This window comes from Perca fluviatilis, chromosome 21, assembly GCF_010015445.1.
Source record: "Perca fluviatilis chromosome 21, GENO_Pfluv_1.0, whole genome shotgun sequence".
Classification (NCBI taxonomy): Eukaryota; Metazoa; Chordata; class Actinopteri; order Perciformes; family Percidae; genus Perca; species Perca fluviatilis.
In genome coordinates, this window is record NC_053132.1 from 18600658 (window position 1) to 18626514 (window position 25857).

Sequence of the window (25857 nt, forward strand, 5' to 3'; positions counted from 1 at the left end):
ACTCAGTTTTCACCTCTTTTCCCGGTTAAAGATAACAATGTGTCCGTGTTATAGCTACACACAGAGCCATAGAGATATGGCTACACATATTCCATAATGTATTTTCAAGCACGATTCTATTCTTTTTTTTTTCTATCTTGGGAAGCTTATTGGTCATGAGACACAACGTGGGCGGACTCATGCCTCTTTAGCTGTCGGTGATTGGTTATTTATTTGAAAAAAGGGGGGTTGCGTTTCTCATTGGAGGGAAACGTCAGAAGGCCATTCGTTTGATTGGTCAATGTAGCTGGCGGGATATATCATCCATGGTTCGAATTTTCAAACTGTGTTTGATTCATTCAGCGACGATACGTTTTTAGTGCAGCTAGACAGAAGTTAGTTTTAGGACTTAGGTGGGAGTTGATTAGTTAACGTTAGTTATAAACGGAGTCAAAAGTTATTGCGAGACCAAGGGTTTACCAGTAAATATAAGAAAAATGGCTCAACCACTGAAGGTAACTTTATTAACTTCGATATTTAGCTACTGCTAACGTTAGCTAACTTAACGTTACTATAAAACTAGCTAGCTATCAGGTAGCTTGTCAACGTTAACGTAGCTAACTGTTAGCTGCAGTGAAACTTCTTAGCAACGGTTAAAGTTAGCTAGGTAACATTGTTTAGTACACTTTAACCTAGTTGTCATTTACACACTGGTCTAGAAAAGAACAATGTTTGATGTACCCCAATACCTCCCCTCCCAGACACATGGCACGACATAAAATGTGATGTAACGTTAGCCTAAGTTAGGCCAATACATTTTTAGAAGCCACGATGTGGTCCATAACAGCAACGTTAACCATCTGGCTACCGTTAACGTTAATTAGCTAACGTGAATGTTGACGATAACGTTACGTTGCGTCTCTTCCTATGCCATTTAAGCAATAACGTTAACGTTACTTGTCTCACAGTATGCCTTGCACACGCAATACTAATGTTATTCATTTAGGATTCATGTTAATTTGAATTTAATAGTTAGCTAAGCTTATGTTGTAGTCAACGCTAATCTGTCCGAAAGACAAGGGGGAACTGCACTCAAATGTCATTTTTAATTATAATTATCGAAAAATAAAAAAAGCAGTACTGTTTACATTTCAAAACTGGTGGTATTGTGACCTCACTTTGGAGAGGCATTTTTGAAAAAAGAAAAATGGCTGCAACCAGTAAACTCCGGTTCAAACATCCGCTCGTTTAAAGTGTCCTTAAGCAACACATTGTAATCAGATCCCAACAACTTCAATGAGATTTAATTTGTAAACAGCACTGATTTTACTTTATTTTTTTTCCAGTAGACATGCGTTTTTGTGTTAACCAAATTGTCTGAGGTTTTGTCTACATTAAAAGTCAAGATTCAAGTAATTACAACAACGTAGAGCTGTTTGAGCAGGTTTCATTGCGATGTTATTGGTCATTGTATGGAGGTTACTTGTAACACAAATAGAACCCCTGCTCCATTATGCAAGATAAAATGAAAATAAATAAAAAGATAAATTCATCTTTATTATAAAAGATAACCATGTGTCATTCGCTTCAGACCTTCTTTGAAAACAAGCCGGTGGAAAAGACGAAGAAAGATCCGAAGCGGCTGTCAGTGGAGAGGATCTATCAGAAGAAGACTCAGTTAGAGCACATTTTGCTCCGACCTGACTCCTACATTGGCTCTGTAGAGCCTGCCACCCAAGTAAGAGGTTACACAGAAATGACTGTCTTTGAAATTGATAGCTTCTCTAATACACCTTTTATTGATTTAAGACGGGGGTCTTAAACATTTGTCAAGCCAAGGACCCCTTAACCCTTGTGTGGTGTTAATTTTTTTTGTTACACAGCCAATGTTCCCGGGTCTGGTGGACCCACCACATTATTAGGCTTTTAAATTGATACAGCCATAACAATTTATGTAAAAATACTTAACAGACTTTAGCTCAATTACCAATGAGACATACATACATACATACATACATAGTTTATGGTTCATGTTTGCCTTTTACCCCTGTGAGATCAAATGTATGATCTTTTTTTGTGAGAAAACAAGGAAATTCTATTTAAAAAAAAAAAAAATAGAAACCAGATTTTTGATCATTATTGTTTATTTCTTAGGACTTAATCAGAACAGGTGAAAGTGCTTGAAATGTAACAATTTTACAGACAGACACTCATCTAAGACCATCAGACCATCTCTTCACCTCAGCCTACCCATAGTCCACCTGCCCCCCTCCCTTTTTCATCTGTATCTTGTTTTGTTTGCTCGTTTTGTTTTGTTATGTTTTTATAATCTACCCTGCCCTGTAAAGCGACTTTGAGTCCATGAAAAGCGCTATATAAATTCAATTTATTATTATATTATTATTAGACACACGCACACACACACACACACAAAGCAGGCCCAGTTAGGAGGAGGACACCGTTAAGTTTCATAGCACCTACAATTATTACACTCAGGTCCAGTAGACCCGAACACCTCATATGTAATAGTTATGTGTAGGGGGGGTGTACCGTGTGCAGTCTTTGAAAATAAGTTATTTTTTATGTTTTTCACAAAAAATGAGCCAAGGCCAATAAGTTTGAGTTAGAAGAAATAATAAATAGCATACTTTTCTTTTAGCAAACATTGAAAACGGGTCCCACAGACCCGAACACCATACAAGGGTTAAGAGAGACGAAGCAGGGACCCCCTACTACATATATTGTATAAAATTAAGTTGCATATTAAACTGGGTGTACAATAAGATGTAGGTGACCTGAAGCCTTTATATATAATCTTTTTTTGCATAGAATACCAAGCTTTTAAAACAATAATTGTTGGCATGATTTTATAAATCATCTTTTAATGTTTAACATACATGTAGCACAATAATCTTAGGATTAACTATCTGTAGATGACTATTTTAGTGACTATCTTGCCTGTGAGCCTATTATCAGTGGTGATTTATATTTGCTAATAATATGTTAGAATTATGTTAAAACATCTTAATTTATGGAAAATCCTTTTTGACAATAATTTGGAGGCCCCCCTGCAGTGATTCTGAGGACCCCCTCTGATTTAAGACATTGGGTAAATCTCCCTGGAGCTGATTTGAGGGTGGACTATTTTAGATATTTCCTGAAGAATTTTGCTCTCACTGCAAATTTATGCGTGATCTTTGTAGTCACCAGTTGACTTCTTTCCTTAGCAAATGTGGGTGTATGATGAGGATGTTGGACTGAACTGCCGTGATGTGACGTTTGTGCCTGGGCTTTACAAGATTTTTGATGAGATCCTTGGTGAGTAAATAGCTCTCATAATTCTAGATGGTGTACATTCTAAATGGACAAAATGTTGTGCTGGCTTACTATACTGAAGCAATTATTATTATTATTATTATTTTATTTTATTTTATTTATTTTTTTATTCTTTCTACAGTAAATGCAGCTGACAATAAGCAGAGGGATAACGGCATGTCCTGCATCAAGATCAACATTGATGTGTGAGTAATATATATTAGTGTTTATAATAAAATATTGTATAATCCTGCCTCAGTGTCCATTTGCTTGTAAGCTGTAGAATAGCCCCAGCTCATATCCAGCTTAACTGCTTTCTTTGGTAGCACAGAAGCACATTAGGAAATGTGTCTTTTTTTATTTTTAGTGAAAACAACACCATCAGTGTGTGGAATAATGGGAAGGGTATTCCTGTGGTGGAGCACAAGGTGGAGAAGGTCTATGTGCCCGCTCTCATCTTCGGACAGCTCCTCACCTCCAGTAACTATGACGATGATGAGAAGAAAGTCACTGGTAAGACTGAATGTGGAATTTTATAGTGTATTTATATGTAAATGCTATGTTTTAACAACCTGGGTTTTATTTATTTTTTAGTTTAGGCCATCTTGGCTTTTGGTTATGATAACATTTTTCTTACCAATGAAATTGCAGAGATTTTAGCATGTGAAGACAATGTTAGACGCAACTTTACAATAGTCTAACAGGGTTAGCCTTGTGTGCAGTTAAACGATCAGCCATGATCACAGATTTGAACAAAACCCATGGTTAAATGTGATATTTAAACTATTTGGAAGCAAATATGTTATCAGAACAGTGGATTGGCAAACTATGAGCATATGACCCAGGTAGTCGTAATCTTTAAAGCTGTTTTTGGTGTTTAATCAGTAGAATGTTAATTTTCTAGTATCCTAACCCACATCTTCATACCAAAACTTGTTCTTTAGGTGGACGCAATGGATATGGGGCTAAGCTTTGCAACATCTTTAGCAAAAAGTTCACTGTAGAGACTGCCTGTAAAGAGTCAAAGAAGATCTTTAAGCAGGTAGGAAAGAGGCTGAGGAACATTTGCTCTTTTGTAATCATTGTAACTTGTAAGGGGAAAATGTAATTTCACAATATGTCCATGTTTTTTACAGACTTGGTACGACAACATGGGCAGGGCAGGGGATTATAATCTCAAACCCTTTGACGGAGAGGAATACACTTGCATCACCTTCAGGCCAGATCTTGCCAAGTTTAAAATGAGCATCTTGGACAAAGACACAGTGGCTCTGATGACCAGGAGGGCCTACGACATTGCCGGATCCTCCAAGGGTGTCCGTGTGTTCTTCAATGGCAAGAAGCTGCCAGTAAGTTACCATGCTGTTTCACTTTTCTGTCTCCCACTTTTCCGCCTGTTGCTTTGTGTCAACCACCTACATATCAGCTATCTTTTACTGAATTAGAAATGGCTTTTATTTGTCCTTTTTCAAATATCAATAATTAGATTGAAAATTAACTTTGTAAACATTGTCATTTGTCACAAACTTAATTCTAAATTTTGAAGCAGATTTTTAAGTTTCCGGCTTATCTCCAGCTGAGAAAACGTTTTGAAAATGTAACCATTTCTTTTCTTGGAATTTAGACTTCTACATATTAAGGCATTTCTCATCTTAAACTTGTACTAGCTTTGATGCATGAGTTAGGGTTTTTAATGGTACATACGGGAATAACCATACCACTCATTTTCAACCATTTGAATTGCCTATTGAGTTTTAACTGTTTATGATTTTACTGATCATTGCATAAGCCTGTAGGGGTAAATCTTGTGATCAAGACTAAGGCCACTCTTGTACTCCAGCTTACAGGTTTCCGTAGCTACGTGGACATGTATTTGAAGGACAAGGTGGACGAGCTTGGTGGTGCCCTCAGCGTGGTCCACGAGGTCGTCAACCAGCGCTGGGAGGTCTGCCTCACCATGAGTGAGAAAGGTTTCCAGCAAGTCAGCTTTGTCAACAGTATTGCCACGACCAAGGTAACGTCACAGTGTATTAGATTACTTTTGTAGTGCATTTTATTGTATATGTAACAGTGTGGTTGGGTTATGACCTCAATGCCACACCAGTAATTACATGTCTTAAGTAGTCTGTTGGAATACTGAGTGCCAATTTTATCTTAATTCGTCAGCCCTGTTACATCAGAGTGCAGCTATTGAGCATTTTAAGGCTGACTGAACTAGTAGACCAGGTTTTTTGGCAGCTGAGTATATGTTTGGCTGCTCTCCCAGCCACTTTGTGTCACTATGATGAAGACTTATGTCCTTTTTATTCTGTAAATGGGATCTTGTTTGTCCTCTGGACCTCAGGGAGGGAGGCATGTCGACTACGTGGCTGACCAGGTGGTTGCCAAGCTCATTGAAGTGGTGAAGAAGAAGAATAAAGCTGGGGTTGCCGTCAAGCCTTTCCAGGTGCAGTCATCGTACTGTGAACTCAGATCCAAGTATAATATTCTAAATATTCCTTGGTAGCAGAATGCGTAACTGAGTATGCTCCACTCCTGCTCCATCCAGGTCAAGAACCACCTGTGGCTGTTTGTCAATTGTCTGGTTGAGAACCCCACCTTTGACTCTCAGACCAAAGAGAACATGACACTGCAGCAGAAGAGCTTTGGGTCCACTTGTCCTCTCAGCGCCAAGTTCATTAAAGAGGTGCCAATGAAGAACCACTGGCATTGCATGATCACCCAGAGAAGTGTAATCATTCCGACCTCACAAATTTGTCTTTATTTTCTGTTCTCCATAGGCCACATCCTGTGGGATTGTGGAAAGTATCATGAACTGGGTGAAGTTCAAGGCTCAAACCCAGCTCAACAAGAAATGCTCAAGTGTTAAACACACAAAAATCAAAGGGGTGCCTAAACTGGACGATGCCAACGATGCAGGTATTGTATACCATGCCATTTTTCTCTTTTGTACAATATATCCCCATGAGTAAGCAAATGAGCTGCAATCATCCTGCAGTAACCTTGTTCTCTGGCAGGTGGGAAGAACTCCAGTGGCTGCACACTGATCCTTACTGAGGGAGACTCGGCCAAGACGCTTGCTGTGTCTGGGCTGGGAGTGGTCGGCAGGGACCGCTATGGCGTATTCCCTCTCAGAGGAAAAATGCTCAACGTCCGGGAGGCCTCACTCAAACAGGTTAGACCAACAGCACTTTCCCTCAGTCATTATATGGCAGCTGCATGGTTTTGCAGATGTATATGTCATATAGATAGATCAGTGTTATCTTTACCTTGGATGGACACCGATACATTAACAATATATCATATTAATAGTGTCTTAAGGGCTTTTCACACAGGGGGGGGAGGGGATTGTTGTGCTTTGTAATTAATTTTCAATGAGAAGCGAGCGGGCAGGTAGGGAGACGCAGGCAGTTTGACAGGCGACGTGACAAGCAGGCGCTATCCCGTGAAACTATCTCGTTCGTGCTCGTCACGCATACACGTCCGCCCGCCACAAGAGTTGAATTGTGTTGAACTTTTCCCTACGCGAGCGACGCACCGCGCAAAGCAATGAACAAGTGACAGATTCTTGCTGTTTGTGAGTTCACTCAAATATAAAACTGTTTTATAAACAGTTATCAGGACATAGACATCGGGGCTTTTGCTTGTCAGAGCATTGGCACAAGACTGAATTTATCGTCCGCAATTATGACCATGCTAATTTAGCTAACTTAAGCTATCAACAATAACAGTCCGTGGTAAGGAAAGACTAGTGTTGCTACTGTTTGTTATAAATCAATCTGTAATTGGGCATATATGATACCACAGTCAACTAAACTCATTCCGTTGTATGGCAGTGATACAGTGGTGCACAGAATCCCCATGGTTACCACACATTCCTGGTGTTTAATTGTGGAGCGTTGTCCTTCATGTAAGAAGCGTAGTAGACCCAGCAGATCTACGCGACTACGCAGGCGAAGTGTCACTCCCTGTGTGAGAAGCCCTTTTAGAATGCAGAACAATAGCTTCATAACAATGGGTTCAATCAGAGAACCATATTGGGCATCATCTGTTTGTGATGTGTTGTAGCAAACAGCTGAGAGTAAAAAATGTTCAATCTTCCTCAACAGATCATGGAGAACGCTGAAATCAACAGCATCATTAAGATCGTTGGCCTTCAGTACAAGAAGAACTACAGCGACCCAGAATCCCTCAAGACTCTGCGTTACGGCAAGATCATGATCATGACCGATCAGGTGTGCCAGGGGTTTTCATTTGATCTGCATTATCATCTCAGACATCTATTCTATTTGTTTAAGTGGTATTAATCTTTAGCTTTACCGATTACATTTGACTAGACTACTGTATTCCTGTGATTGTGACAGGATCAAGATGGCTCCCACATTAAGGGCCTTCTAATCAACTTCATCCACCATAACTGGCCATCATTGCTGCGCCACAACTTCCTGGAAGAGTTCATCACCCCCATCATCAAGGTACATAATCTCCCTAAAAGTCTCACACTGAAACCACTGGATGTTTGGGCTGTTGTTGTCAAGTTATTTTATTTGATTATTTAAGGAAACTAGTAAAATTGTGGATATAGCATGTTATCTGAAACAAAGGTGATGTCTAGCCCTGATAGAGGTCCAAACTTTGAGTAGTCTCCCTGAATTTGCAACCACACTGCCATCTGGTGTGAAAACCACAGAACACTTGCTTTTACAATTCTACCATTAATAAAACATCAGACTTTTCATGAATCCTTTTTTTGATGGTGGTCATATCCTATCTTTATTTTACCATTTTGTTGCCAACCATGTAAGCCCGTTAAATCACTAGGTGAGAAGATGAGAAGTGATTGCAGATTGCTGTTATTTCCCTCTCTTTAGGCATCTCACAAGAAAACAGCGCTGTCTTTCTACAGTATCCCTGAATTCAACGAATGGAAGGACAGCCAGTCCAACATCAAATCTTGGAAAATAAAATACTACAAAGGTTTGTTACAAAACCCGTGTATGGTAGTAAAGAACATACAAGTAAGCAACCCTTCATACCTGGCCAATGTCATGGATAGTCTTGTGCCACTATAATGGCTCTCTCTAAAATGTTGTGACCTTTGTCCATCCAGGTTTGGGAACCAGCACATCGCAGGAAGCCAAGGAGTACTTCTCTGATATGCAGAGACACCGTATCCCATTCAAGTACTCTGGACCTGAAGACGATGAAGCTATCACCCTTGTAAGATGTTACCGTCTGCTTGGCTCATTTAACAGCCGATTTTAAATGTATAGTATGCACTGGGGGGGGGGGGATCACGTGAAATGTAATTGTGAGACCCCGTAGTGCATTTGTAAACCCATCGCAGCATGCACTATAAGTTATCTCAAACTTCCTGGCTAGGATATAATTAGCAGTCAAAGTGTTAATGTCCGATTCTTTTCTTTTTATGCCCAGGCCTTTAGCAAGAAGAAGGTGGAAGAGCGGAAAGAGTGGCTGACCAACTTCATGGTCAACAGGCGCCAGCGCAGGGCTCACAACCTGCCTGAGGTAACCAAGAGTCCCAACAGTTGGTGAACTTCACGTGCTTTATTATTGTTTTATGTTTAGTTTTACTTTATCTTTTGCCGTCTCTTCACAGGATTACCTGTACGGTCAGGCCACCAAGTCCCTCTCGTATAACGACTTTGTCAACAAGGAGCTGGTACTTTTCTCCAACTCTGACAATGAGAGATCAATCCCCTGCCTAGTGGATGGTGCGAGAAATGATTATGATCACCAAGAGCACATTTGTAACTCCTTAAACACTTATGTTACTTGTTATGAGAGTGATTTGGTGTGTGTCTGCATTTGTGTGTATGTCAGGTCTGAAACCAGGCCAGAGGAAAGTGCTGTTCTGTTGCTTCAAGAGGAACGACAAGCGAGAGGTGAAGGTGGCCCAGTTGGCTGGCTCGGTGGCTGAGATGTCAGCCTACCACCACGGAGAGGTGGGGTGACATTACACTTTGAGTGGATTTTCGGCGTTGGTTTACAATGTTGATGATTTTTTTTTTACTTTCTGAGAAGCCTTCGGTGTCTTAAGTAGCCTGTTGCTTTGATATCTGGCTACTGCCAATTGTAGCTTTCATATGTTTGCCTTCAACTTTTACATTGATTTGAAATTGATACTGTCATCTTGTCTTCTGCAACACCTGACCAGATTAATAAAGTTTTGAGTTAATTGAATGTTATTAGTTTGAAGTACAATAAGCGAACAAAACAACCTCTCATAGCAAATTAATATTATACCTCTATTTAGCATTTGTGATAATATTAAGATTAAATCTCTTGAACTGTCCATTTTTTCAGGTCTCTTTGATGATGACCATTGTTGGTTTGGCCCAGAACTTTGTGGGAAGCAACAACTTGAACCTGTTGCAGCCACTGGGTCAGTTTGGAACCAGGTTGAATGGTGGCAAGGACTCTGCCAGCCCTCGATACATCTTCACCATGCTCAGGTCGGCAGCCTCCTTACAAACTACGATTATTCTGAAGCTACAGGCCTCCTGCACACATTTGAGAATGTGAAAGTTAATTTCATGGTTTAACCCAACTTTCTGTCCTTCCAGCTCTCTGGCCCGCCTCGTTTTCCCAGCTGTGGATGCCAACCTGCTAAAGTACAACTATGATGACAACCAGCGTGTTGAGCCGGAGTGGTACATGCCCATCCTCCCCACTGTGTTGGTGAATGGCTCCGAAGGTATTGGCACAGGCTGGTCCAGCAAGATCCCCAACTTCGACTTAAGAGAGATCATCAGCAACATCCACCGTATGCTCAATGGCGATGAGCCTCTGCCCATGGTGAGGACAGGAAATGGCTGATGCTTTCTGAGAATGATTTCTTGTGTCTTCTGCTGTACAAATCAGATAATGAGAGTGCCTTTTTTAATTTTTTTTCTCTCTCAAAGCTTCCAAGCTACAAAGGCTTCAAAGGCACAATTGAGAAGGTGATGGACAACCAGTACGTCAACAGTGGAGAGGTGGCCATCATTGATTCCACCACCATTGAGATCTCTGAATTGCCTGTCAAAACCTGGACACAGGTTAGTCACTAAAGCTTTGTCCCTCCTATTAGGGATGTGTTCAGGATGTTCCATCATGTACGTTGATGTCGTTTTCAGCATGGACCCAAATTAAATTACTTTTTTAAAAGTACTTTTGCGACCATTTTAATGACCTCTACATGTTATTTCACGTTCTTCTCTGTGGTCTAGGCCTACAAGGAGAACGTGCTGGAGCCAATGATGAATGGCACCGAGAAGGTTCCTCCTCTGATCACAGACTACAAGGAATACCACACGGACACCACCGTGCGCTTTGTGGTCAAGATGACACCAGAGAAGCTGAGTGAGGCGGAGGCGGCTGGCCTCCACAAAGTCTTCAAACTTCAGAACAGCCTCACCTGCAATTCTATGGTAACTGCTGCCATGCATATGCACCTATCTTATGTTTTGGCGACTCAGGGTGGATCAAGTCTTCTTGTACTTTTTTAATTATTTATTAATTTAATTTTAAATGTGAAATCTCAAGCATTAACGAAAAGTTTTAACCTGTTCCAAACTGTCTTATTTTCCCTTTTTTCTTAGGTTCTGTTTGACCATGTGGGCAGCCTGAAGAAGTATGACTCCGTGCAGGATATTCTCAAGGACTTCTTTGAGTTGAGGATGAAGTACTATGTGCTGAGAAAGGATTGGTTGGTTGGCATGCTGGGAGCAGAGGGTGCTAAACTCACCAACCAGGCCCGCTTCATCCTGGAGAAAATCCAGGGCACCTTGGTCATTGGTTAGTAGCTTGTTACATTTTTTTTTTAAAGCATAAACTGCTGCGTTTTAATTTCTTGTTTGAAACAAACAAAGATACATGGTTTGTATATTTACATTACTGTCCAATAATGGTGAATAATTATATAGTGCAAGATTCAGCCATAAAATGAAATGTTAAGGAAAAGCTATTTAAATTTTCCATTAGGAACAGCTTCTGACATTGTTGTATTTATGGCAGTTGCAATTTATCATTTTAGCCATAATTGTGCAGACCTAGAATGTGTTTCAATTTCCCCTGATCTAAAGTATTGATACGGTTCTTCTACTTGTAGAGAACAAGCCAAAGAAGGAACTGATTCGCATGCTGCAGGAGATGGGCTACGACTCTGACCCAGTCAAGGCTTGGAAAGAGGCTCAGGAGAAGGTGGGACACTGAGTCGCATGGCTTTCGGCTACGTTAATCAGGAGTGCTAGATAATCGGCCTCCACCTGAGCAAATAACATTGTTTGTGTTCATGCTCTTTAGAATGAGGAGGAGATTACAGAGGAAGAGGAGGAGGGAACGGAGAAGGAGGATACCAGCGGGCCTGACTACAACTACCTGCTGAGCATGCCCATGTGGTTCTTGACCAAAGAGAAGAAAGATGAGCTGTGCAAACAGAGGGATGCTAAGGTGTGATGTTGTCAGCTATGCTGCAATCGTATTGATGGTTCAAATTAAAACTTCACATTGGTTTAGGGCTATTATCTGACTCCCAAGTGCTGTCTTTATAGTTGACAGAGCTGAACACCCTGAAGAAGAAAGCTCCAGCAGACCTGTGGAAGGAAGACCTCGCTGCTTTCTGCGAGGAACTGGAGGTATTGGCTCTTTATCGGTCTACACATTCTATACTTTGAGTGTGGATTTCTATACATCCAAGCACGCCTCCTCAAGTCACATATGGTCAATTACAGTATGTCCACCACAGTTTAAGATAGATCGTCAATATAATTTGCTAATTGACAGTCATATTGCCAATCCTGTATGAGCATGTTGAGCACTGATCCAAACCTCTGGTTCTATTCGGTTTTCACTGCCGAACTTTCCCCTCCTGAATAATCTACTGATCTTGTTTCCTCTTGTGCTCAGATTATTGAGGCAAAAGAAAAGCAGGATGATGCCATGCCTGTTGCTAAAAAGGGGGCTGGCAAAGGCAAAACGATGAAGGTGAAGCAGGAGACTCTGCCCACGCCGCAGGGACGCCGCGTTGTCCCACGCATTACCAGTGCCATGAAAGCTGAGGCAAACAAGAAGGCTGATCTTAAGAAAGGAGAAGGCAAGAGGGGCAGAAAACCTAAGGTATGTCTTTTAAAAAAAAAAACAGTTTTCTTAGTCTGCCTTTTAAGTTATTTGTAGTTTATTGGGTTTGTAGTCAGTTATCCCAACTGTGAGAATATCTGTGTCTTGGAACATTTGTTTGGTACAGCACAGACTCCAAATGAAAGTAACCTTTAGTTTGACCTCATTTCTGTAATTGTAGAGTAATGATGTAGTGATAAAGATGGAGTTTGGAGAAGATGCAGAGAACACAGAGCCGAGTGAGGAGGTTGGCTTGGTTGCACGACTGGGCAAGAAAACTAAAACCCAGGCAAAGGAAAAAGGTGAGACTGTCTGAAAATGTTACACTGACCAATCTTGAGTTGATTTTGAGTACAGTCTGAGGTTCAGAGGTGTTTCACTGGGATTTGACCAAACTTACGATTATATAAGTCTGTTAAAAATTTTTTTCTAAAAATAGCATATTGCATGCAATTGTCTTTTTATTTAACTATTCAAGCAACAATACTGTAGTATAAGAGAATCCCATCAAAGCTTAGAATATTTCGCTGTTGATTATTACCGAAGCTCCGGACCCAAACCAAATGGTATTGGTAAACCCTAGAAAATGCATAATTTGCACTTCCACAACCTCGGTGCATAATAAAAGCAAACATTTAGATTTTTGATGCCAAGCTGTCCACCTGCTAGATGAATTACTATGCATTTCAGAGATGAAATGGAAGGCTACATACCTTATGTTTATTATATCTACTACCTTAAATTTCTGATTTTTACCACAGCAATTACTCCACATCCCCACTATTATTCCAAATTGACTCAGGGGACATGCCATACTGCTTGACAGACTTCTGCTGGATGTTTGTAGAATGGTAACAGACTGGATATGTGTGAATTAGGCATAGCCCACGGTGGATAGTTTAGGGGGCTGGAATATCAGAGCATTCACAACATAAATGACCAAAAACCTTGACCATTATAAGTAATTGGCGACAGTAAATTACAACGTGTATTTTACTTTTTTTTTGTAAATGTATTGACTGTAATGAAGCTGCATTGCATTTATATTAAAGATAACTAAGAAACACACTTCTCTGCAGCAGCATCAAAGACCGGCAGGCAGAGCACTCTTCAGTTCAAGCCTGTTGCCAAGAAGCCCAAGAAGAATCCGTGGTCGGATGAGGAGTCTGGTGAAGAGACTGGCGATCTGTCCGACGATAAAATGGAGACAGAGGAAGTGGTTGTCCCCAGGAAGCTGGCCGAACGCAAAACTAAAGGTAAATCTACTGCATGACCCTGACCGCTATTATTGCTTATAGATAGACAGGTGTAACTATTATGTTTCCCATCTATTGTCCTCCTATGAAAAGCCTCTGTTTGCTTAAATACATACCGAATACTTGGCGCCTCACTATTCTATCCTGCATTACCCAGACAGTGAGACGAGATCTAATCACTCTACAAATGTTTGGGTTTTTATGTCAAAACACCGATAACGATGCATTTCCTGAAGCTAATTAGCTCTCCTATCTCAATTCCCCGCTAAACTGATCTTTGCAACAGCTGTGTGGTTATTCATCTATTATAGGAGGACTTAACTACTACTAAGCCTGAGTCACACGGCCGCTTTGCTAACTCAAACCGTTCTGTTACTTATTTCTCAAGCGGCGGTGAAGTACAGTATGTCCGACAGTGACAGTGAGAATGAGTTTGATGACTGGGGGAAGAAGGAAGCTCCAAAACGGAAAGCGGTTATCAGTGGTGGTGATGATGATGATGATGATGCCACCTTTGCCCCAGAGCCTGCGGATGACAGCGACATGGACTCTCCAGCCCCACCTCCCAAAGCTCCAGTACCCACGTGAGCACGAAACGACAAACAACTTGTTGTATAAAGCTTTTTCACATCAAAAGTTGTTTACCTGAAATCAAATTTTGCCATTCCTATGCAGGAAGAAAATGGCAAAGAGCACATCGACAGTCAAGCAAGCTAACACCAAGTCGAGCTGTAAGTATCTTCATGGGACCATCCGTGTGATGAGCTTCAGAAATGTTGGGCCAAGGGTCTGAGGTTTAGTTAATTGCTCTTTGTGGTACTTTGCAGCTCAGTCGGATGATCAAGAGCCTGCACCCAAGGCTCCGGTTCAGCGTAAAACCAAGGAGGCTGCACCCAAGAAAGCTGCTGCTGCTAAGAAACCAGCTGCATCCAAGAAGAAGGCTGCAGGTATTTAGACGAGCCTGAAAGGGCCAGCTCAGTGGTTGAAACAGGTTAAAGTTCGGAAGTTATAATATTGCGGTCATTGATTTCTCATCAAACGGTACCAATAACAAGTTAAGTTGTAAGTCTAGTTGTTCTGGTTAGTGGTAAGCACATGGAGATTGGATACTTAAAGCCCATGATAAAAAAAGAGAGAAATTAAATGCATCCTTCCGTCATCGGTTAGTTGTTTTTCCTGTTAACTTCTCGTAGATGTGAAGCAGCCCTCCATCCTGGATGCTCTTTCTAAATCCAAACCTGCGTCCAACGCGGCTGCCAAGAAGGCCCCTTCATTTGACTCCAGTGACTCGGAGGGAGAAGCCAGAGCTCCAGTTACAAAGACGAAGCCCGTTCTCAAACGGAAACCGCTCTCCAGTGACGACTCGGACAGCAGCTCAGACAACCTCATGTCACGGCTCAAGTCCAAAACAACTGCCAACAAGGTCAGTTTCTACACGGAACTCCGTTTTGAGGGGTTAAAAGAGCCCTCCATATTTATTTATTTAGGTATTTTAAGTCACTTTGAACAATATTCATAGCTGAATGTTTTCTGTTATTGCAGAAAACCAAGAAGTGGGAAGAGGACGACAGTTTCCAGGTTTCGGACCAGGAGGCAGCGGTTCCCACAGCCGTGGCGGCGCGGGACAAACCCTCACGTGCCCGGAAACCTGTAACCTACAACCTGGACTCCGACTCAGATGAAGGCTTTTAAATTGTACTCTGTCAGTTTTAGATTTTGTATTAAAGACCGGTTCTTACTCATTTATACATATAGTTCGTACCTTGTGATTTAATTTGGCTTCGTTTTTATCGAAAGATGATTGCATTTACTGCTCGTGACTTAAATAGACGTGCAACCTCTGCAAACATCTTTGATACATGGTAGTAAAAACAAGTTTCTCATCAAAGAGAAGTTAAAAAAAAAAAAGAATGTAAATGTATGCCTAATGCATAGACTGCAATATACCTGTGTGCAGGTTTAGTTTTAGTCTTACTTACTTGAAATGTCTTTTGTAATCCTTGAAATGTCTTTTGTAATCCAGTTGTTTGTCTTGTCTTGTAAATATTTCAGTGGCTGTTCATTTTTATATTTAGAAAAATAAAGTTAACTTGTTTGTATTGATTGTGCTTGGATTTGTTACTTGCTTTAAGGCTAATGTTGAGTGAAATCTGTCATCAGTCTGTAAGTCAGGTTGTCAGTATTGAAATGAGGAGCGTGAGATATACTGTGATGTCATTTAGAACAGGTCATTGGGAGTTTTGAAAGGGTAAGTAATATTTTATTTCTACATTAAAAGGGTATAGATAAATAAGCGTTTGAAGACATTGATAAACCAGTCCAAAGTCACATCATCACCAGGAAGCAGTCATAACAACTTTATTGCTTACATAAAAACTAATCTTGAACTTCAAAGATAAAAAAAAATTGTCAGGTGAACTGAATGAAGCCTACTGCATTTACGATTGGTTACAGGTTGCGTGTTCTGTCTATTTCGTCTGGTGGTATGGGGTTCTTCCTGCCATTTAGGAAGCTCTTTGAAAAGCTCAAGAGTTTTCCTTTCTTGTGTAAACATCACTTCTACTTGGAAGCCTTGATGGATGCAGATTAGGATGTAGCAGGAATTTCCTAAACTGTTGCCGCCCTCTCAATTATAAGCCCCGGCAAACCTCAATCCCATGCCACTTGGAGAGAGTGAGAGGAATAGAAACGGGTATGCACATGAGCTTAACACTTTGGACGCAATTCTGTTCATATTTGATTTATCAGAGTGGGAGAACACAAACAAGAAGAGCCGAAACGGGACTTTTTAAGGATTATCAAAGAGGGTAGGTTTGGCACATCTCTGCATTAGGGAAATTAAAATGGGCTGAACCTGTTGTCATCTTTCTGCCAATGGCTTGTTCTTAAATGCTGTATCTGAGGAACGTTTCAGACCTGCAAGTGGCTCCACCAGTCACTGTACTTCCACAATTGGCAGCTTGTAGCTGATCCAGGCTCTATTCATAACCGTTGTGCTCTCAAAGTGAAGTTAAAATGTGTGGCGAGTAACCAACATTAATGGCAATTTGTTGTGGGGTTCAACTGTTTTCTCTTTAAGATCATGTGTTAGATGAAACCTGAAGAAGAAGAGAGATAAGGGGGGGGGGTTCAATATAGGCCAGTGTTGAGTGATGTGCTTGTATTGCTGTTACTGCAGGTGGTATAATCACATTTTATTTTTGGTTTCAGGTCTTTGGAATGCCAACCCTATCACCGCTGTAGGCGCATAAACCCTGGACCAACCTTTGACCTAAGACTGGTCTCACAATGAGTCATGAATTTGAGATAAGATCCATTTTACTTTCTTTTTTTAACCAGAGACATTTGCTCTGAGACAGACAGGCGGATATATCTCCAGACTTCCAGGAGGCCATACCCAACGCAGCGCTGCAATCATGGGTGAATGGGGCTTCCTCAGCGGACTCTTTGATAGCCTCCAGGCCCACTCGCCGATGCTTGGTCGTTTCTGGCTCTTACTCATGCTTGTCTTTCGGATACTGATCCTAGGAACTGTAGCCAGTGACCTGTTTGATGATGAGCAAGAGGAGTTTGCCTGCAATACCCTCCAGCCGGGCTGCAAACAGGTGTGCTACGACGTGGCCTTCCCCATCTCCCAGTACAGATTCTGGGTGTTTCACATCGTCCTCATCGCTACACCTTCTCTGGTTTTCCTCATGTATGTCATGCATCATCACAAGAAGAGGGCCAGCCGCTCCAATTCCAGCCAATTTAGCCGCCAGGACTACAGAGAAGAGATCCATTTAAGGAGGCTTTACCTTGTAAATGTGGCCTTCCGCATATTGGCAGAAATTGGGTTTCTAGTGGGCCAGTGGCTGCTCTACGGCTTCAAGGTGGAGTCCCAGTATCCCTGTAACCGCTTTCCTTGCCCCTACACAGTGGACTGCTTCACCTCCCGCCCTGCAGAGAAAACAGTCTTCCTCTGCTTCTACTTCGTCGTAGGGTTGATATCGGCGATTTCCAGCTGTGCAGAGCTTTTCTACAGCTCCGTGAAGTGGTTCTGCCCAAGCAAGCAGCCCTCCACCCCGGAGCCTTCCTGCGTCTGCCAGAACCTCCACAACATGGAGCAACAGGAGCCGGAGACAGTGGGGAAACCTCGAGGGAAGACGGTTTCAGAGAGCGTGCCCAGTAGCGCGAGGCTGAAAGGAGGATCACTGAGGAGCAGCGCCAGTAGGAAGGTCTCCAGCATCGGCCACAAGCACAGGGGAGGCAAATATGTAAGCACAAGGACATTCATGGTGTGAGACGGCCTTGATTCAAACACGCTGCAATCACTTATTTTTGATCTAAATGTTATAACGATAATTCCTGCATACAATAATGCTTAAAAAGTATTCACAGTTCACAGTTAATGAGGAAAGGAGTTTTCATGATGGTACTGTCATAAGGAAATGCCTTGGAGACAGTCATCGGATCAGGAAACGAGCAACGACAAGACTGATGGCCCTGATAAGGCGGACGCATTGTTGACTTGTTTGCTCTCATGAATCATTACAGACCATAAACAGTTCAGGAGGAAAAACGACTCTGGATTACACTTGATGCACTTGTTTACCACTGATTGGTCCTTTTGTTTAAAAGAGAACTGATTGCACATCGCTTTGGCACACCCTTCTTAACGGGACAAATAGTTTATGTTATTCTAGTGGTTTTGGACAGCCAAGTCAAAATCTATAAATGAAGACAAAAGAGAGACATTTCTGAACTTGTTTTTAGCGTATGTTTGCTTTCTTTCTTATTGAGAGTTAGAGAAGCTCAAGACCAGTCGTTGTTCGTACGGTTAGTGTAAGCTATTGCCAGCAGCCAGTTAGCCTAGCTTAGCACAGAAACTGGAAAAAGGGAGAACAGCTAGCCTGGCTTTGTCCAACCTACATCTAAAAACAATGTCATGGCTTCATGAATATTTCTTGGGCGCGAGCAGAAACTTTCTGGACTACCTGTTTCCAGTCTTTGTGCTGAGCTAAGCTAAACGGTTGCTAACAGCGGCTTCAGACTTAATGTACACAGACAGACATGCGAGCAGTATCAATCTTGTCATCTAACTCTAAGCAAGAAAGCAAATAAGCGTATATCCCAAAATGTCGAACTATGTCTTTAAGTATGGTCCGCTGCATTGACCGTTATGACAGAGAAGTAAGTTAGATTGAGGCGTTAATATCAGTGAATATGTTGCTACATGTATCTTTGACATGATCACGGCCATGTGGACTTGGCTTGGGAACTGGAGGGTCGCCGGTTCGAGTCTGGTATGACTGGTAGCGAAAGAGGTGCCAGTTCGCCTTGAGCAAGGCACTGAACCCCCAAACGGCTCCACGGGCGCCGTAACCTATTATGGCTGGCCACGCGCCATGACTCCTCTGAGAAATACATGTGAGAGGTATCCAGGAGGGATTTGGGAAGAAATACATTTCAACTGCCTTTTGTGAGATCAATGATGTTTCATCCTGATGTTGCACTTTTTACCAAATATTATAAATGTTAACCCATTTCATTATGTTTGGCGACTGACATGTAATTTTCTATTGGCACTTCAGTAACAGATTGTTATGCTTACCGTATTTTTGAAATAGGCCAGTTGAGTGCAAAGCATGTCACATAGTAGGAGATGACTCGTGTCCAACGCTGTTTCCGTTTGTTTGAGACAGTTTTAATCTGTCAAACTGAATTTTAGAAACAAGCTGAGTGCAGGCTATTGAACACGAAGCTACATATTGCTATGTTCATCCTGCATGTAGCAAATTCCATATTTTGTAATCCCATTTTTAATTAAACATTTTTAATCACAACGCCACTTTACTACGCTTCACCTGCAGAACATGAATATTAAAGTTCCCCTCTACTCAAAAATGTGTTTTGCTTATTGTTCGCTTCACTTGGCCGTTTGTGCAGAGTTTGACACTAAAAGGCTGATTTCACGTTCATCTGCCAAAGGGGACAAATTCTCTGCGACCACCTTAAATCTCAGTTTAAGACGTGCATGTACGAGCAGGATTTGTGACATCAAAACACGTTTGGAAGCCAGTTGTTATCTTGCGATAAGATGTGCTTTTAAGAATTAAAGTTTTTGTATTTTAAAATATCTTAAAACACGTCTGGAAGAGATATTTGCAACCTGATAGTCCCTTTGTCTCTGTCCCTGTTAAAAGTTAATTACCTAAACCAAAACATTGGGAGGACTTCATGTTTATGTTAAGATACTTAAATGTTTCCGCTAGGGGTGTGCAAAAAAATCAATTCACATTCGCAAATGTTTTTTTATTTATATATATATATATATAAGCTTATATTTATAGGCATTTTCACCCTTTATTTGGATAGGACAGTAGAAGACATGCAGCAAAGGGCCCCAGGTCGGAGTCAAACCAGGGGCCGCTGTGTCGAGGAATAAACCTCTATATATGGGCGCCCGCTCTACCAACTGAGCTATCCGGGCGCCCCTGAGTCTTTTGTTTTTTAATCGAGAATCGTTTTGGAATAAAAACATCGATTTTGAATCGAATCTTGAGCCTAAAAATCAATATCGAATCGAATCGTGACATTTTCTGAATCGTGCACCCCTAGTTTCCGCTGCTGAGGAAACCATTATAATGCCTGCATCAAAACACGAAAACGCAATATAAAATCATGTGAAAATCCTGATAAAACACTAATAGTTAATTTACTGAGTATGTTCTGTAAGAATATTTGGTGAAAATGCGTTGATAACATCAGCATCAAACACTCAAGAATCGAGAAAAGCCAAGACTATTCCCTGCCTCCTTCTTTTAAGTGCATTTGGTCAACAGTAGGTGGCAGCAGTGGAACAGAAAACCAGGCCTACTTGAATTATAAAAGTTCACATCAGCAAGATGACTTCATTTGCAGCCACATTATTACACTGATGGCATCCACACGTCCCAGTTTCTTGAGACCTCTGTATGGCACTGCCATTGTTTGTTCATGTAGCCCATATCATCACGCCAACTGAATAAACTAGCTCTTTGTTTTTAATGGTTACTGCTGTATTTGCAGCGAGAGCCCTCTCACATGAAGCAAATGTGATTGTTGTTTGAAGACTTAAGCAATCACAGATCCAAGTGGCTCATCTAAACACAAAGTAATCTACATACTCTCCAAAGAAGCTTATTTTTGACTCAAACATTCCTCCCAGAGATGCATGCACGCACACACACACACACACACACACCTCCTACTGTTCCCTGGACACACCATATATGCAGATTGCAAAGCAGTACAGGCTCTTTGATGTGCATAGAACAGAATTCTAGATGGGTTTTATATAACCACTCGAGAGGGAAGAAAGGAAGGAAGAGGATTACAGTGGAAACTTTCCCTGTTTCCTTTTGTCTGCATGCATCTATCTTTTCATGTCTGCCTTGTCAAAATGGAAGTCTGCCTGTTTCTGTTTTTCCATACCTTCCTCCTGAGGATCTCTTTTTCTCTCTTTCTGTGCATTTCCATATACTTCACTCTGTCTTTTCTGCTGGAGTCTGTCTCAAAGACAATGTAGGTCATCTGTTTTCAGTGACTCCCTTCACAACAACACAGAGGAGGAGATGGAAGTGATAACATCTTTCTCTGCGTCTACCCTCCACCCCATTTCCTCCTCCTCCTCCTCCTCCTCCTCTCTTTCCATTCTCCCTCCACCGTGAATGAGACACTTAAGGGGCTCCCTGTGCTCCACCTGTGCCCCCAGTCAGCTCCATGGAGGCTCTCTCAGTACACACCTCCCTGACTGACAGCTCCACGTGGTCTCTGAGCATCTCACATTCTGCTAAGTCATGTCGATCATACTTGACAAGAAGCTTTCTTTTTCAAGGGGAAATTCAAGAGGCATCGCTCCTATAGTTTGCTATCTTTGCTCCAAACATCAGCAGCTTACTCTGTTGCATTTCTCTGTGATTTGGTTTATTTACGGCACAGTGCCCAGTTCTAAGCAAATCAAGCCGCTTGTTTACTGGCCTGAGTTTCACCAATTACCCAATAATGTTGATTCCAGTCCCTGTAAGAACAAACACTACTGATGCAAACACTTCAGTCTTTACATTTTTTATTTTAATACTCTGCAAATAGTTCCCCAGAAATGACTAACTTGTGACTAATAATTTGAAGAAATAAAGTCACACTTTCCTGCGACAGTACACATGGTTAGTATCCACTCATTTATATGAGTTTAAAAAAACAAACAGGAAATGAATAGTTATAGTAATATATAATAATAATAGTGGTTGTGGATTTCCAGATGATATTTGGAATTAATTGAAAGTGTACCAATTGAACACTGTTTTCATTTTCCATACATTAAGTACCACATTACATAGTCTTTTACAGAATATTTTCATGACATGTAAAAAAAAGTGTTATCCCTCTAAATATGCTGAATATTAACATTGGTCCGTGCTGTGTTGCATTCTGCTTCACTTTCTAAGCATGAGTACCTGCTGGCTATCAGATGTCAACAACTACTCTCTCGTACCTACGAACCCCTGCCCTGATGTCTTGATATGTTGGTGTTGGTGTATTTACACAGAGTCAGGGTCGGATTAGCCCACTAGGGGGCCCATGGGCAAAATTGAGCTGTGGGCCCCTGTCGATCTCCCAGTTTCTCCCAATCTTATTGCATGTATCTTTTTTTACCTTTAGGCAGCCATAAGGTGCACAGAGCAGACGACAGATGGCAGCTTCATTATATTTTGCCCAAAAGGCCTAAAAAAACAACCAGTGATTTTATTCTGAAGTACAATCCAGCGGCAAACAGCAGACAGACACAGTTGCAACTAGCTTGTGAACATAATGGAGAATTTAGCAGCTAAAGAGCTGCACATTTTAAAAAAGAGCACACACCAAAAAGAGAGTGAATATCAGACTTACATCCTCCAGGTGGACAGAAACATGACCCCACATAAATGATGATGATTGTTTGTTTCTATGTATTTCCCAAATGTTGAACTATTCATTTAAGCTCCAAATGCAAAGAAATCACACCACAAACACTTTGATGTCACCAAAACGCAAATAGTTTCATCTTTGGCACTAAAGCCATGTAGAGTACTGTAAATGCTCCGTGAATGTGATAGTGTACAACAAAACTTGTATCAATGTCTTGTATGCAAACAGAAGTGTACTACTGTGTTGGACATATCCCGGCCTGGTTATGTTACCATGACCTTAACGTCCTTCTGTATTGCTGACGGTGCCCTGTGCGTGTGTGTGCGTGTGTGTGTGTGTGTGTGTGTGCGCGTGTGCGTGTGTGTGTGTGTGTGTGTACATGCTGACCTCTGGCCTGCCACACAGCCAGTGGCCAAAGACAGCTTCTGTCTCTCTCCTCGCTCGAAGCCGTTAAAGCGTGCCTCCAAGTTTATGGCGTCAGAGAAGAGCTCGGGTCACCGCACATCACACCTCGCCGCTCTATCTCGTCCTCCTCATTATCCATCCATCTGTCTCCTCCCCATCTCTCTTTCCCCAGCCACGGGGGGCACAGTGTGAATGCAGCATTTACAGTGAAAAATTTCTGCTGTCTCTATTCCTTCCTCTCATCTTTCCCTCCATCTGCTTTCTTCACTTCTTCCTGTTCTCCCTGCCTAAAGGGGGGGGCGCAATGTAAATGGTGGACCCTCATCCAAACTCACTTTATCTCCCATCCCTTTCCCTTCTTCTGTCATTTTCTCCAGGAAAATGATGTGTATAAGCCCCTGGGCTCAGGCCACTTAACCATGTTGCACATAGTGACTCGAGAGCTGACTGCTCTGCCCCCGCTGACCCAATAGCTGTGTTTGATGACGATGATGCTTCTTGGCTGCTGTCTTCCCCCAGCGCGGCAATGTGTTTGACGGCGGTAAAGTAAATTGTTATGGTTCATTTGTAGCTTTGTGCAGTCTGGACATCTGGGTTTGAAGAGCTTCTTTCCAAAACAAGATATTGCCTGTTTTACTGAAGCACAGAGCCAAAAACATCAGGTTGCAATATTTTCCCAACATGAATACACAGTGTTTTTTGGGACGGACAGACTTCATGTGGTTCTGATTTATCCTTTTCCAATCTTTTTTTTTCTCTCCATTTAGTGTGTGCACAGTTTTGTGAGAATAGAAAAGGCAAATCAATATTCCTCTGTGATGACTGTACCCACCAATGGCTGATGACATGCATAGAGTGCTGTTATGATGCATAAAGGATGGATGGATGGATGGATGGATGGATGGATGGATGGAAGTAAAGTTAGGAGAATGAGCACTCCCGTGCATGGTTTTCTGTCAAACCTCTATCAGTGCTTACTTCTTTGGATGTCCTTGTGGTCCTCGTGGGAGATTGCAGTGTGTGTGTGTGTGTGTGTGTGTGTGTGTGTGTGTGTGTGTGTGTGTGTGTGTCTGTGTGTGTGTTTGTGCACTCAAGGGTAGGTACTGTGTGTCCTTGTGAATTTAAACCTCTGTGTTTGTGTGTGTGTGTGTGTGTGTGTGTGTGTTTGTGTGTGTGTGTGTGTGTGTGTGTGTGTGTGTGTGTGTGTGTGTGTGTGTGTGTGTGTGTGTGTGTGTGTGTGTGTGTGTGTGGTTCGCCCAGTGTGTGCAGAACTGTCCAGAGTGGTGTGCTCAGCAGTCGTGCTCGGCTGCACACTAACACGATGTGACAGGGTAGAAATGCCAGTACCAACCGCGCTCTCGCCCACCCACTGTCACACACACCAACTCCACCCGCCACAGCTACCATCACTCCCCTCCCCCATCCCCCACTCACTCCGCCACGCCGCGCCCACACCCCATTGGCTGTCTACTTCCGTCACTCCACGTCTTCTGCTCGGAGACAGAACCATAAGCCTCCATGTTCTCCCTCCCCTCTTCATTTCACCCCAAAAAATCCTTCCCCCTTTTTGCCTGCTTACTAGCAGCATTACTAACATGCATCATTGAGTGACATGGGATAAAATGGGACATATTATGCAATATCCCATTACGTAACGCCACATTTTCATATGTCCATCCGCCCAGCCTCGCAAGGCAGGTTCTTCCCTCTCTTCTTTGCTTCCTCTCTCCTTCTTTCAATATCTTCCTACTGGTTGGGTGGCTTCCTAAACCGTAAACCAAGGTGACAGGCACAGTAGGGGACGAGTCATTTGACATTTGCGGTTGTCACAGTTTGAACCCTGACCTCTGTTCCTTCACAGCTGGCGAGTTCAAGCTGATATGACAAGGAGAAATTGAAATACCACACTATCTTTTCATCTTAACATCCTGATGGCAAAGAACAAGAAGACACCTTTCTTTAACCTTCAGCTACAGTGCACGGGGGAAGTTGACCTATCACGCAACACCTTGCTTCACATATTCATACCATTGCACGTTTTCACGCCTGGACGCTGCTGGATAAAAGCCTGATCTGGCTACTAAGCAGCTCCACTAAGCATTTGAGATTTTAGTGCCTTGCTCAAGGACATCTCTGCTTTACTTGTTGATCGCAGGAGAAGAGGGCTGCTGCATACTTTTTTAATACTGATGAACAAGCAACATAAGGCATAAACCTGAAAAGACAGAAGACATTACAAGATCCCTCCCTATTCACTCCCTAGGTTACAAGATGAGGGTTACTGTACACTGCAGTCATTATTTAGAAGCTGGACAGTTGGGAAACAAGGAATATTCTCATTTATAAGATTAGATATACTCGTATAGTTCACACAGTGGAGATGAACTTCTTTGGGTACAAAATCCTAGGAGAAGTTTGTTCTGTGAATACATTTATACATTGATGAACTGGTATTTCAGGAGGAAAGTTTAATACTAATCCAAATCACTGGTGGAATAAGTATTTAGTGGCAAAACTCTAATGTAGAAACACTCTATTACAAGTAAAAGGACTCATGATTCGGTAAAATAGCTCCTCTGACTGTTATGCTTTTTACAACGTATGTTATTGGACTATTATTACTGATGCATTAATGTGTAAGTATAATTTTTCTGTTGTAGTTGGTCAAGGTGGAGACAATGTGAAATGTATACTGTTGGATAGTTTAACTCATAACTCATATATTGTCTATGTACAAATTTTATTTGTAAAGTGTCTAGTAACTAATGCTGCATGTGAAATGAAGATAGTGGAGTAGAAAGTACAATTTTTCCCTCTGAACTGTAACAGAGTAGAAGTATAAAGTAGCATAAAA

General features: G+C 41.8%; 2 protein-coding genes across 3 annotated transcripts; both read left to right on the forward strand.

Annotated features, from left to right (window-relative positions):
* Nucleotides 1–313: 313 nt before the first annotated feature.
* top2a (DNA topoisomerase II alpha) lies at nucleotides 314–15621 on the forward strand. 2 transcript variants are annotated; one of them, XM_039789225.1, is made up of 35 exons: nucleotides 314–494; nucleotides 1571–1717; nucleotides 3207–3297; nucleotides 3437–3500; nucleotides 3662–3807; nucleotides 4239–4336; nucleotides 4431–4643; nucleotides 5135–5308; nucleotides 5639–5740; nucleotides 5843–5980; nucleotides 6075–6213; nucleotides 6312–6469; nucleotides 7404–7529; nucleotides 7659–7769; nucleotides 8166–8271; nucleotides 8405–8514; nucleotides 8731–8823; nucleotides 8915–9029; nucleotides 9139–9260; nucleotides 9622–9770; nucleotides 9882–10113; nucleotides 10221–10355; nucleotides 10527–10727; nucleotides 10899–11094; nucleotides 11408–11499; nucleotides 11602–11748; nucleotides 11850–11933; nucleotides 12205–12414; nucleotides 12596–12716; nucleotides 13497–13670; nucleotides 14059–14254; nucleotides 14346–14401; nucleotides 14498–14617; nucleotides 14864–15093; nucleotides 15213–15621. In XM_039789225.1, exons 1-35 carry the CDS (start codon nucleotides 477–479, stop codon nucleotides 15360–15362), a joined length of 4764 nt encoding a protein of 1587 aa, XP_039645159.1. In that variant the 5' UTR covers nucleotides 314–476; the 3' UTR covers nucleotides 15363–15621. The 2 variants fall into 2 exon arrangements, with proteins under 2 accessions (XP_039645159.1, XP_039645158.1); XM_039789224.1 differs by having other exon boundaries at nucleotides 315–494; nucleotides 13494–13670.
* A 684-nt stretch (nucleotides 15622–16305) lies between these two features.
* LOC120550671 (gap junction delta-3 protein-like) lies at nucleotides 16306–19556 on the forward strand. The gene is made up of 2 exons (XM_039787322.1): nucleotides 16306–16477; nucleotides 16881–19556. The coding sequence occupies exon 2, from the start codon at nucleotides 17087–17089 to the stop codon at nucleotides 17951–17953; it is 867 nt and encodes a 288-aa protein (XP_039643256.1). The 5' UTR covers nucleotides 16306–16477; nucleotides 16881–17086; the 3' UTR covers nucleotides 17954–19556.
* The last annotated feature ends 6301 nt before the right edge of the window (nucleotides 19557–25857 follow it).